Source organism: Protopterus annectens, chromosome 1.part1, assembly GCF_019279795.1.
Source record: "Protopterus annectens isolate FY-2018-M chromosome 1.part1, PAN1.0, whole genome shotgun sequence".
Classification (NCBI taxonomy): domain Eukaryota; kingdom Metazoa; phylum Chordata; order Ceratodontiformes; family Protopteridae; genus Protopterus; species Protopterus annectens.
Window position 1 is genome coordinate 630,563,405 of NC_056726.1, and position 14,311 is coordinate 630,577,715.

The 14,311-nt window shown below is 38.7% G+C and overlaps 1 protein-coding gene across 20 annotated transcripts in view; it reads right to left on the reverse strand.

Annotated features, from left to right (window-relative positions):
- Positions 1 to 14,311, reverse strand: part of LOC122806573 (regulating synaptic membrane exocytosis protein 1-like) — a 3,343,889-nt gene that overhangs the window by 2,766,417 nt on the left and 563,161 nt on the right. The window contains exon 1 of one of the 20 annotated variants that reach the window (XM_044077199.1): positions 3,165 to 3,549. The exons of the other annotated variants lie outside the window; for them this stretch is intronic. Coding sequence (XP_043933134.1) covers positions 3,165 to 3,175 — 11 coding nt within the window. The 5' untranslated portion in view covers positions 3,176 to 3,549. Of the gene's footprint in view, positions 1 to 3,164; positions 3,550 to 14,311 lie in introns of those variants that run through there. 20 annotated transcript variants of the gene reach the window in all.

Here is a 14,311-nt window from a genome sequence, read left to right on the forward strand (position 1 = left end):
TGTTGGCTTTGTTCCACTCCATAGTCTAAGAATCCCATCCGGTGCTGTGATGTTTTTCTATTTAAGTTAATGCTGATACACGTTTACTTTGCAAATCTTGTAAATTGTTACTTGATGCTTCCACTACTAAAACCATCTTTAATGCATTTTTCAATGTCAGGTTATATTATCTTAATATCCTTTATTCAGGGGTGGCTGATAACTTCAAAGTAATGAGAGGTGCATGCAGCAAAACATGAGTGGGGCTAACAGGAATGGGGTGTGGCTACATCAAATCATTTTATACAAATAAGTTGTCATACATCATTTTACTTGCGTGACAGCTATCTTGAAGCAGTCTGCAGTCTACACACCTGAGGTGTACACAGTAAGAACCTGATCTCTATTAGTGGGTCAGTAATATAGGTGGCGCTCCCTGCTGTAACAGTCTTTGTTATCATCACTGACAAGAGTCTGTCCTGACCTAGTTTGTTAATGAAGTAGAAGTGACTAACAGGGCTAATACAGGCACTGTGCACACAGGAGTAGATCACTTAAAGATTCACTTTAGCAGTGGTGAACACGTCTCACTTGTTGACTGTACATTACAGGAACTTCTGCTTTCTAGATGCCAGCCCCCTGAGAAGCCATGAACTTCAAAGAAAAGCAATGTTAAAAAAATCTCTATGAAAAACATTACATTTTCTTGTAGCTTAAACTCAAACAGTCACAGAAGTGCTCTATTCAAAGAATAAACATTCTACAAAGAAGTATCAGAAGAACTCACACCAAGAATTGTTAGCAGTACACATTTGACTTACACAATGGTAAATTCCTGCCTACCCGCACATCATTAATCATCTTTCTATACTTCATGTCAGCTCTGATCTTCACTCTAAACCTGGCAGTAGTTGGGAATCTATTCTCTGAAATACTCAACACCAGGTTTAGGAAGTTCCTGCTCCTACTGTCTTTCCTCATTACTGTGCCCAACACTAAGTACCACTCTTTCACCGTACACGGGTGCGGGAGTCAACCCTCTGCAGCACCACCCATTAACATTTACTACTAGAAGCCACTTTATTGATTGAAACTGCTAAGACTTCAGCCTTAGTCTCTGCAGCCTAACCTTGGCTCCTACAGACAGTCAGAGAGTGTTGGATATTTCTGAATTGCACTGTCAGCTGTCAAATGGTAGGAGATATACAAAGAGCAAAGCACATTTCTGTTTTAAGCAATAATAGACTAGTACTAAAAGCTTTCAAAAAGCTGTACGCCTTTTGAAAATGTGAACTGAAGCCAAAGCTTACCACGATTATTTCTTGACAGGATAAAGTTGTACACTTAAATGCATATACCAGAGCATCATATTTTGTAGAAAGGAATATATAATATGCTGTGTTCTTTTCAAATGTTACCTTTGAACATACAGCCGGCATAGAGTGATTTCCCAGTGCCTCCCAACAAATTTCACAAGCATACAGATTTGCACGCGCACAAGCATACACACACAAACACAAAAAATTTCAAGCCAAGCAATCATTTTGACTATGCCGAGCTGAAAGAATGACTTATATTTAGCTACTGATCTCTGCCCCACATAGCCTCTCCCTTCAAAGACATGAGAGCTTGAACTAGGACAAGTTGTCACCTGACTGATATTTACACAAAGAAAAAAAAAATTCTGGCAAGAGTTGTTCTTAATAGGTTAATTCCATTATGTAACAAGTGGCACACAAACCATTTCCTTTTAAAAGAATCAAGGCAGACAATGCGCGGATGATTAAACAAAAACTATTTAATATCTGATGGGATCTGGTACCTCCCCAGCATGGAAACATCTGGATTCAGTGGGAACTCAGCATAATTTGATGGCTGGTTTGCCTTGTTAAACTGTTCATAAAGTAAATGATGACAGCCTGTTGTATGTGAGGTGTTGCACAGTTTAAGAACAATGTCAATACACAAGTATTTTCAAATCATCTTTCAGAACAGCCTCTTAACACATGCAGAACTCACCTACACAATTCTGTGAACTATACTTAAAAGGTGATTTTGTACGAGTAGCAAAAGTAAAGGAATGCATTTAACAGAAGTCATTTTAAGAAACACGCTTGTTTACAGTGCACTCTTTCACTGTAAGCACAGGTAGAGGTACCAAAGAAAGCAATCTCATTAAAGCGAAGTTTGCTACAATGTATCTATTTTCTAGACAAAAATTGTTGATGCAGTTCAGTAAGGCACAAAATTAAATCTTAACAGCTGAACTGAATGAAATGCGTTACTGAACACTCCTGACTGACACCTCCTTTCTGTCTTTCTTTCAACTCTCACCGTCTACAGCAACCTCAGAGTATAAAATATCTGAACTGCAGTTACCACAGTTGTCAGAAAAATCTTTGAGACCATTCTAGCCCCATGTACATTTACATATTTGTCTCCCCACTTTTAAGTATATTTAAATATTGTGCCAAATAATCCTAACTCTGACTGGTTAGCACAACTCAGTAAGTTACCAATTCATTTACGAGCACAACAGCACATGAGTTGGTGGGATGCTCTGACTTTGACTGACATGCATCCATACTCATTCATTTTGTAGCTGCTATGTCTCACAATTCGACAGGCAACAGCAGGAGTATAACATTAACAAAGCCAGTACAGGGTGGGGGTGACAACGGGCATGACAGTCTGAATGTTAGTAGAGGAATGTGTAAGCTGTTGGGCTGTTTTAAAACACAGCCCAGAAGCTTCCAGATACGTGAAACAGCACTTTTAGATTTTTTTCTGGTCACACTCATGCTCAAAATTATAACGATGTGTTCAAAAACTGAAGCTAGTATAAGATGTGCAACCAACATAGTAGATTTCAGTAAGTAGGAAAAAATAAAAATAAATTAACTTTTTATGCTAAAATACATGTTTCTAAATTTTTTTTATGGCTGCAGCCATACAGACTAACAGCTTTAGCCGCCCATGCATTCTTTAAATGCATTCTTCATTTATTCCGCATTCAATTACATCTTTTAGTATTTGCTGTATTGTCTATCTCCATAATTTGTCTTACGCTGCGTAGATACACATTCGATACGTAATTCAGTAAGATTTCTACTATGAGACTGAAAGTTATATTGCTGTAGTAACTCACTAGGTTTAGGATTCTAATTATTTTATTCTAAGCTTACCAGTTGTACATTATGTCCTTTCAGTAGGTTTGGAGGGACTCGGGAAACTCTTCATTTAACTGTAGGTTTCAGTTCTACAAATGCAAAAAAAAAACTTTGTCTTTCTTTCTGTCTTCTCTTATAATGTCACTGGCAATAAAAGAAAATCCATTATTTTTCGGTATTTCTCCAGGAAGACGTTTTTTCAGATGAAATGCAATCAGACTATCTGCATTTGCAATTTTCTCAGTTTGTTAGCTTCTGCTCTGATTGATACAAATGACATATTATTTAGGCTTGGCAACCTTGTTTAGTATATCGGGAACAACATACATCCAGACATAAAACTGTAAGAGGACAATAGCAAAAGCAGTCTGCCTGGATTAGAAGCTGGTAAATTTTCTGAAGGCTTGGTGCACAGACAGCACAGATAGCAATGAAGAATGAGAAGCTCAAAACCAACTTTAATTGCATTCTTGTTAAATATACTTATTCACAGAATTTTCCAGCTAAACGTTAACGAAGTAACAGCCAGTGTATCACAACATGCAAAATGTTCCCAGAAATCCTTAAGAATAAAGAAGCAGAAAGATAAAGTGCACAGTTATCCTTGCTGGCAGTCAGGTTATTTCTGATTCTAACACAATGCCAAACTGTCACTTTATATCAATATGATTAGCTTGACTCAGACTCCTTTAATTAAATAGAGTACAGGGAGAGAGTGGTATGTACAAACAAGCTTCCTTTCCCACTGAAATGTTTCATCCTTATTTTGACTATGGTGACTAAGCAGAAGACATTTACAAAATTAATATGTAGGCTGTCTGAGCTGAAAAAATTTGATTTCATGAGAAAGTTGGTATATCAACATCCTTGAAAAAGCTGGCATACAGCTCACTTATGCATGCTTGTGTGTGTGTGTGTGTGTGTGTGTGTGTGTGTGTGTGTGTGTGTGTGTGTGTGTGTGTGTGTGTGTGTGTGTGTGTGTGTGTGTGTGTGTGTGTGTGTGTGTGTGTAGACCACTTTTTTCCCCACAGTATGTTTTTAGTAAAATCCACACATTTTATGTGACAAACTTACAGAACAGAGGTTATCTGTGAACACAAAAACCTAGCTGTTTAAAATATGATTTAGTTTAAGTGAATGGATAACAGTTTATTTTACTAGCTGATTACATGGTACAAGCCAGTGTGCTGTCCAATATTTGAGCAGTTTAAACAGAACTGTTTCCAAAACACACTCATAGAATTCTCAGAAATTAGTCATGAGAATGTTATGATACATTTTCAACACTTAGGGCCATCTATCTCAAAACAACATAATTTGTTGAAATAACTTCCAAATTGGTATCATGTATTTTGCTAAACAGATAACTTATCACTGTTAGTAGACGGTCAAGCATGACCTTTACATATAGTGGCCAGCATTAACAAAACTCTTAACTACATCTGCACTCTCTGGAAAATGTAACATGGCTGCACGTGATGCACAGCCAATATAATGCTCCACCAACTTCCACTATAACACATTTCAGCAGTGAGGAGAATCTGCAAATATTCCCCGATCTGCAGCCATGCGTGATTCAGCAAGTCAGTATTAAATACAGATGTGTTTCCCAGCTATAAATGATGTGCGTGATTATTTATGCATTTTTTTATTAAACAAGAAACATCTTTATGAAATTATCACTTATGACAAAGGCAATCATGCATTTATATAAATAAAAATAAACCATATTGACATAATTTTAGTTGCAAACATTACACATCACTTATAATCTATCCAGTCTTTGTCAGTTAAACATTACATAATACATTCAAATTCTGCATTCTTTTAAACCTCATTCCCCATATGCATGTATTATTCCCAGTTTCCATTTGTTTCTATGTAATTTGCTCCTACCCTTATCTAAAGATTCCAACTCCTGTTGTTTTATCTCTGTTAACTATATTCACTACTTCTAATATGGTTAGACTTTGATTTCCATTTTCTAGTGATTGCTTTTTTGGCTGCTATCAAAATTAGACACAGCAAGGCCTTACCATATCTAGGCAATTCTGATTCTGCATCATAGCTCAGAAAAATAATTTTCTTAGTCATACCAATTTGCTCACCTAGTATTTCTGACAGAGTAGTCTGCAGGGAATTTTTAAAGACTGCCAACTCATTACACTTCCAGAAAATATCTTCCCAATTACCTCTTTCCTACCCATTACACCTCCAGCATTTACTATTATCTACATGAGGAAAATTATTTGGAGTCTACTTGTGGTATAAAAATACCTATGTAAACACTTCCAAGCAAAGATCCTAAATCTTCTAGACTTTGTTGCATATTTGGGAGGCATCCATATATTCCCCCATTGTTTCTTTGTGAATTGCTTATCAAGTCTTTCTTCCTAATCCTTTCTAACCTCCTCTGATTGATTCTTATAGTTATCATGCAAAATTGTATGCATTCTACTAATCATTCCTTTTTTAACAGCAGCTCCTGTTCTAAATTCTACTAAAAAGTTTACCAGTGCTGGTCTTGAGCTTAGGATCCCTGTTTCTTTTTCTCTGGCTATACTCTGATATCAATCCATGATACAGAAGACAGTCTCTAGCCTGCAGCCCAAATACATCCTTGGCCTCTTTCCATTCTATTACCTTTCCCCTCTCTAATTATTTGCTCCCAATAACTTGATTATTTCATCAGTTTTCTCCAGTAAATTCCAGCCCCCTTTTTCCCATTGTCTGTATCTCCAATTGCAGTCATCCCTATCAGCAGAATCTCCTTCCTCCATTCCCATGTTGGCTTAGTTCTTAGAATACTTTCTGCTACTTTATGAATATAATATTCTTTATGGTTATTGTTTTTCTCCTTAAGGATCAGCAACAAAAATCCCAGTTTCTCCTTGTTTCTTGACCCCCCCCCCCCGTTTTGCCATCATTCAGGTTTCTGCTTGTGTTATGTATAGGAGCCTTAACTGTACAGTTCTGAAATACCCCTTCAAATTGGGTAATCCCAGACCACCTTGTTCTATTGAAAGAATCAGCTTATCCTACTTAACATTTGCCATCTTCCCCTCCCAGATAAAATCCTTCAGCTCTTTATTAATTGCTATCCACAACTTCTCTGGTTGATAAAAATATGCCTGGCCTGTGTAAAAAAACTAAAGGGACTAAAAACATTCTAACTGCTTGTATCTTGCTATCCATACCCATAAAACAGAGCTTCCAATTTCTCAGTTTTTGTATTATCTTTTGTTTAGTCTCTTCCCATATATCCTTAGCTGTCACACTGGAATCATTTTTAATCCGTACTGCTAAATGCTTCATTTTATCATGTCCCCATAACTATGGATATTGTTGGACCAATTTGTACGTGAGTACATGATTTACCCTATTGCCTTTGTTTTAGCGTCATTAATTTTGTATCCTGAGAAGATATGAACATGTCTTAATATGTTCCACAACACTGTAATGTCCCTTTCTGGTTTTTGTCATGTATAAAATAATATCATCTGGAAATAGAGCCAGCTTTTCTTGACTACCATACCAATTATACCCTTGAATTTCCGAGTCCCTTATTTTCTTTGCCAGTGGTTCTAAATATAATGCAAATAACAAAGGAGAGCGAGGACACCCCTGCCTGGTTCCTCTGCTCAAACAGAAATGATCAGAGAGGAACTTAGCCACTTTAATTTTCACCTCTGATGCTTCATGCTGTGCATGATTATTAGTGTAGAATTCAGAATGATCGGGGATAGAGGGGTTGAACAGAGGCAGAGACGTAAGATGGCAGGCTATCTTCCAATCGATAATGTGGCATTACAGCTGTCATGTCCCTTACCTTGTGTGCTATGTCAGAGTTGTCATACTGCAGGAGTATCATTAACCTAAAACCTACACTGCAAGTGACAGCATGAACCAAACTTATGCTGCCTGAGTACCATAAGCGTAGACAAGCAGTGACACGGCAACACCCTCATGCTACAGTAATAATTTCAAATCAATGAAATTAGTCACATAATGTTGTTTTCTCAAAAAATACTCGTTTGCTTACACACACACACACACATGCACACACACTGAACAAATAACTGATGCAGTATAGTTAAGCAGGTGTGTTGTAGGAAGGGTTATACACATCAGTCTGAGTAACTGTGTGCTCAGGAGAGAAGACTACAAGAAGTTTATTTTTTACAAGTGTAAATGGACATTCTTGAATGCTTTGGGCAGGGAACAGGACAAGAGTGGAGGAACAACCCCAAGCTCTGTTTGCCAGGTAATAGACTGCAAGGGAGGCTGCAAGAGTATTCTTAATTTGTGTATATTACAAATGGGCGATTCGGTCATGTTGATTGATGTAGCCAAAACTGGGCATGGGTATTTCCTGGTGATAAGTGTTTTCAGGACTCAGCCTACCCCCCCCCCATGGGAGGGGTGTATATGCCCCTACTGACCAGCATGCTGCCACCATAAAGCCCAGCAGCTCTTTGTCAATAAGCTGCTGGCTAACTTTTGTCCAGTTGCCCAGTTTGGGTTACCTGGCAGGACTCTCTTGATGGAAAGATGGATATAAAACCAACTAATTTGTCAAAACTGAACTAAGAATTGTTATACTTATTGTAGGTTCACTAACAGGACACAGCTTGGAAGTGGACGGCATGATAGTAAGGAGGAGGCTGGACATCCTCTGTATCCAGGAAATAAGATGGAAGGGCAGTGCACTAAGCCCCTTAGCTTGAGATTCAGTGTCTACTACTCAGGGGAAGGACAGACTAGAAATTATGTGGAAGAGGCTTAAGAAGACAGTAAGGGATGTTATCCGGACTAAGACAGGCTCATGGCAATCAGTGTAAGAATAGGGCAGTATTCAGAATCTCAGCCTGGGCCCCACAGCAGGGTTGTGATAATGAGGAAAAGAGAGCATTCAGAGCAGGTACAGGACCTAGTAGATAAAGCAGGACACCATGAATTGGTATTGATAATGGGGGATCTGAATGCACATACGCGTAATGGGACACACTGAATAGGATATGAAGACTGCCTGGGCCAACATGGGTGCAGCAACAGGAATAAAGAAGGAGAAACCATTCTAGACTTCTGTCTGGCAAATGGCTTGATGGTGGCCAACACATGGTTTAGCAAGACACAGTATCACAAGATAGCATACAAGAGAGGCAAACATGCAACTCAGGTAGACTTCCCCTAAGTAAGGAAACTGTATTGGGTAGAATTAGTGATTCTAAAGTTCTAAAGTCACCCCCAGTGAAACAGTTGGTCCACTGCATAAACCACCATAATCAGCTGCAAGCAGTGGTCAGGAAAGGCACTAAGGTCAACACAGACTACGCTGAAGAACTGGAAGCTAACTAGACAGAAAGCACAACTGCTCAAGGAATTACTCTGGCCTCTAGCACATCAGAAAGAAAAGCAGATAGGTGGAGTTTTAGAAGAATGGCAGTGCCTCAATATAGCATATGTAAAGACTACAAGACAGGTATGCAGCCAAGCCAGAAGTCCAGGAAGTTATCAAAAGAAAGAAAGATTGCAGGAAAAAGTGGGAGATAGAAACGACAGACTAGGCTAAGAAGGAAAACTGGTTAATTAACAAAGAGAGCAAGAGAAGAGCTGCAGCAGCGAAGACAAAAGCATGCGAAGCACTCTACCTGCTACTTCTGGGAAGTGACTCGAGACGGCACAAGGAAACTATCACATTTCAGGGCAAAGACACAAAGATAAACAAGACAGTCAGGTGCCCTTCATAAGGGACGCCAGTAACAACCTGTACACCAGTCCACAGGAAACGACAGATGCAAGGAGGACTTCCAGAAGCTTTGGCATGAAGAAAACCCCACACAAGCTGTACTGCCCAGGGGGAAAGCAGCAGGTTCAGATGAGGTCCCAGCAGATATGATCAAGATGTTGGGTGAGATGAAGAAAATGGCTCCTAAGGTTACTTAATATGGAGACAGAGATGCATCCCAGACGATTTGTTAGAATAAGCATACTACGGCCAGTATACAAGATAAAAAAGGATATTCACAACTGTGGGCAGTACACAAGTATCAAATTCCTGTCATACTGCTTGAAAGTTCTAGGGGGTTCAGTACAACAAAACAATGTTTGCAGTGAGACAGTTGAAAAGAAGGTACAGATGAGGAAAGACTCCAACTGGGCATTCTTAAACTTAGAGAAAGCATATGATAAATTCCAAAGAAAGATGATTTGGACAGTCGTGTGGTGGTTCAAAGTCCCAGAAACATTGGTAGAATTACGACAGGTTACATACAAGGAACTACTGGACTAATCAGACTCACAAAGGGGTTTCCAGTGGGAGAAGATGTGCATCAGGGTTCAGCTCTGAGTCCAGTGCTGTTCATACTGGTGATGGACTACATTAACAAACAAGACAAAGAGGACAGACAAACAAAGTTGCTGTATGCAGATGATGTGGTATTACTGGCAGACTCTGAGTAAGAACTTCAGCAAATGATAGGAGAATGGAATACAAAACTGAAAGCAGATGGGATGAAACTGAGTACAGATAAGCCAATTGTAATGGCAGCAACTGGTGGAAATCATAAGAAAGTGAGAATTGCAATAGAAGGGAAAATAGTGGAAGAGGTTATCCACTTCAAGGATCTAAGAGGGTTAGATGTGGAGAAGGGAATTCAGAATGAGGATGTCAAAGTTAGAATCAAAAGGGCTGCATCCATTTGCCACAGAGTATCAAGGGTAGTGTATGACAGAAAAATATAAAAGAAGCTGAAAAGTAAAGTGTACAAAACAGTGGTGTGACCAGTACCACTGTATAGTACAGAAACCTGGGCAGTAAAGGCAGAACAGTTGAGGAAGCTATAATTGATGGAGATGAAGTGCCTGAGACAAGTGATAGGATGCACACTATATGCTGCTATCAGAACATATTCAGCTGAGAAGGCTTACGATAACATGCTAATCATGCAGGGACAGACATGAGTGGAGGACTTTAATTCTGCATATGTGTATTCCAGAAAGACGGTATGTACACGGAGTAGGTAATATGCACTATATGCATACAGAAAGACCAGGATATGTTGGAGGAGGGAGGCAGTTCTGTGTTGCTTTGTGCTTACCAATGACCTTATGATGTGTTCCTACTTGTGCAAATGTCCGAAGTGCACAACAGAGGCCTTCAGTATGTCTCTAAGACAAAATTATAGCACATTCACATGAACATATTCAACCTGAGATTGTTTCTTGAATCCTTTTTTAGCTGTCACTTATGGGAAAAACTGACAAAATACAAGTAAGTAAATACAAAATCAGCTCATTTCAACCTGAAATGTCAGGCGTTGCATCAAGTGATCTGCAGTTTATGCTGGTCCATTCTACTGGGCATTGGTGATTTTATGTGACTAAGCAACTTGAACAATTGCTGAAACATGTTTTGATTACAAAACTAGTCAGGCTTTGGACTAAAGAATGTTTCATTATCAGAGACATAACCAAACATCAAGTACTTTGTGAGAGTGTTTATTCAGGAGTGCATGGTGCACTACACATTGTACACCCAATGCAATACTTTCTAAGCTAGTATTTCCTTCAGAAAGAAAATTATTTAAACCTAGACCTGCCCCTTTAAAGACCTAAATGAATAAGCATATATATTACATTACAGTCCAGTTTAATGATGGAATTCACTGTTTGTTCCACTCTTCCTAAATAATATTATCAGTGGGCCTTTGTGAATCATTTAAATCATACCTCCCAACCATACCGAATTACTCGGTTTTTACCGAGTTTTGGGGTCCAAATAACAGAGTGCCACGATTCCTGAGTGGCACCCCTTAATTTCCGATTTCCTAGCGCTTTTATTTTTAAATTTTATTTCCTTGCTTTTTCAGCTGACGTCATCACGTGCGAGATGATGTCAACTCCATGAAATGGCCTGCCAGCCTGTCAGAACTGAGCTGAAGCTCAACGTACATCTACAAATCCTTAGCGGGAAGCTGCCCTTGATATTTATGCTGCCTCCAGAAGATTCATTACGCTGCCCTGGATAATTCATTATGTTATTTGCTGCCATTTTCCTGTCGAACTGAATATGCTGCCATTTTCATTTTGCTGAGCTGAGCAAGACTGGAAGCTGGTATGATATATTGCTGCTAGTGCCATTTTCTTAAATACAGAAATGAGGTGTTTTCATTATGCTGTGTGGAAAGGGTGTATGTTTCATTAAGCTGCTGTTTTCATTTTGCTGTGTGAGCCATTGTGTATAGAAGAATGAGCAAGACTGGAAGCTGATATAATATATTGCTGCTGATTGTGCCGAATAAGATGTTTTCATGATGCATAATGCAAAGCTGGACTGTTTTGTGGTCAGTCACGGGGTGCATGAGGGAGACAGTGTTTTGCAAAGTTTGTGGTCAGATATTAAACCTATAAACCTGTGCTTTCTCTCTGTTACTGTTGTGTGGGATTTATTCTGGAGCGAACAGTTTCCACATTGTGGTTGGAGGAAAATGTATTTGTTTGAGCACTTTGGGCGATGGTATTTGGTAGTGTTTGTCAGTTTTGAGAATGGTAGCTTGGCAGCTCCGCCTTTTGCTCACTGTTTCTTTATTTTTCCATCTACATGTTTATGTATGTATAAGTAGTGTGTGTTTTGCTGTCCATTCCGATTTTTAAAGTCAAGCCGCGCAGTGTCGTGTTCGGAACAGTTGAGTATTTGTCCCTCGGAAGTGGGTGTTGCATTATCTTGTTTTAACCTATTGGAGCTCAGTAGCCATGTGGATTAGCACAGTTTTTCTACGTATTTGAAGGTTTTTCTATGTATTTGAAGTCCCATTTTAAAACACTCAGTTTGATCTCTTAGATGAGTTAGTGCTGCATAGTTACTGCTGTTCATAGTTTAGTACCGTATTCCAGTACAATTGCAATGCAGTGACAGTTCAAAACAAAATTCTAGGGGGGTGTTCTATGGCACGCAGCGCTTATTTCATCTTGCCACTTTCATGGGCTGTTTATTGTGTAGTTTTGTGTTCTGGTTAGGAGTTGCAGTAAAGTTTCACAATTTCAGTGGGTGTGTGCGGCTCTTTTTTTTCTTTTCCTATTCTGACAAACCAGCTAGGAAGGTGTCTGGTGCTTTGTACTGTTACTGTATGAGTGAGTAGTATAATCTTTTCATGGGTTGGTGCTATTGCCGCACAGTAGTATGGAATAAAGTTTCTGTTTACAAAACTATGGCCAGTTTTACTTGTATCTTCAGGATAATTGAAACAGTGAATCTACGAAGATGAGAGAAGCCTGATCTTTTCCAAGTGGCAGGATTTAACGGACTTCTAACTTGTTGCATGGGTTGAAATCCTTAACTTCCACAAAGTCTAGGGTGTGTTGCTAGTTGACTTGTGCGTTTGTATGGTGCATGTACTCTGAGTGTGGAAAATTCTTCACATGGGCTCTAGCATAATTGAGTTCACACAACCACGAATATTTCAGTTTTGTATTCTTTTGAAAATGTTGACTTGTAAGCTTGTATATCCCATGTTTACTTTCTAACTATTAATGGTATTTGTCACATTTAGAGCAAGGGGAATTTGAAAGTCTATCTACAACCAAACATGGATGTCAAAGGGTCCTGTAAACAGTATGCAGCTGCCAGTTAACTTTAGTCCTTATGAAGGTACAGACTGAAATAAATGTTGATGGTTGAAATCTGTAATGGGATGTTATGTCCATTTGATTCTGCATTAGACTGTGCTTGCATTGGATGTGTCATTTTAATAAGAAATGGTGAGCTGGTCCATGTGGTGCAATACGTAATCTTTCACTGTGTAGGAGTGATGCTTCCCAGGTGTCTCACCTGCTTTGTCTAATTTTTCACTTGCTTTATCTAAAACATTTTTGTAGGGTTTGATGCTGACTTGCATAAGGGAAATTTGTAGGTGGCAGTTGGCTCTGGGACAAACATCAGTTATATTTCTGTGCTTTGTGAATGCAGTTTGTGTCAGATGCATTCCTGCATCTTCAAGCTTTCCCTCTTTCTTTCAGGTTATTTTTGGCTCTTTAAAAATACCCAAAACTTGACTGTCTAGTATTTTTTTTCATTTGAATTTTCACTTCATATTCATACTTAAATAAATGTAGGGAATGCAGAATGCATTACTAGCATTAAGTCCCTCACACAGATGTAATTGTATAATAAACAGGGTAATCCTATGGGCTAGGCTTGTAAAGGCTCCAGAGCATTAGCCTAGTACACACCTATGAACCTATGAATACAGAAATGCTGCCATTTTCATTATGCTGCAATTGCATGGAAAGGGTGTGTGTGTTTTATTTTTGTCATTGCTTGTGTCCTCCGTATAATCCACAATATAGTTCCTCATAAAATCTGTGGTTTTCTGGATTTCAGAATTCACTAAATAATGACAGGCATTTGCATTTCAGACTTCATATTCTTCAGAAAATAAATGGTAACACCAAACCTTTTATTCTAGCAATTTTCTAAGGTTATAAAATCAGTATTTGAAAAATGTCCCTATTTTTTGGGGCTGTATTCCCCCATTATTGGCTTTGGACAGTTTTTTTTGTGCTAAGAGGTTGAGAGCTATGGTGAGAAGTGAGAACTGAATTCACTAAATGATAGCCATTTAAGTTTGTTTTTGATTTGGCATAGTGGTATGTTGCTCTGACTGTAGTGCACAGGGCTGAGACTGCTTTCATTGTGAGACATCATTGCTTTGTTTAGCAGATGTCTATTAGTGTTTGTTCATTGTGCTATAAAATGTAAAAATAAAATCGAAATAATCATTGTAGAAGTAAAGCAGTATGCACATTAGTGTTTATGGTAAATGGGGTGAAATAGCCAGGTAATGGGACATTGGAATGGCTGCAGGGGGACTCTGGTACAATATTTTGGTTGTTTGTTCATCAGTTTGCGTTTGAAATTTGGTATCCCATGATTCCATTGGAGTGGGTGGGGTTACATAATTGCGTATGCAAATTTTATGTTAATAAGCGTACAGATTTGTACCTATTTTTCATGGGCCTTGTCCAGATTTTTGACGTTTCCAGGTTGAGAGGTATGGTTTAAATGTTTTCTGATTGGTTTAATTTTCTCAGTGGCATGACAAGGTATTTTCATGGAAATGGTAATTTGGTCACATACATACAGTAAAGGTTTGCTTTGGTAG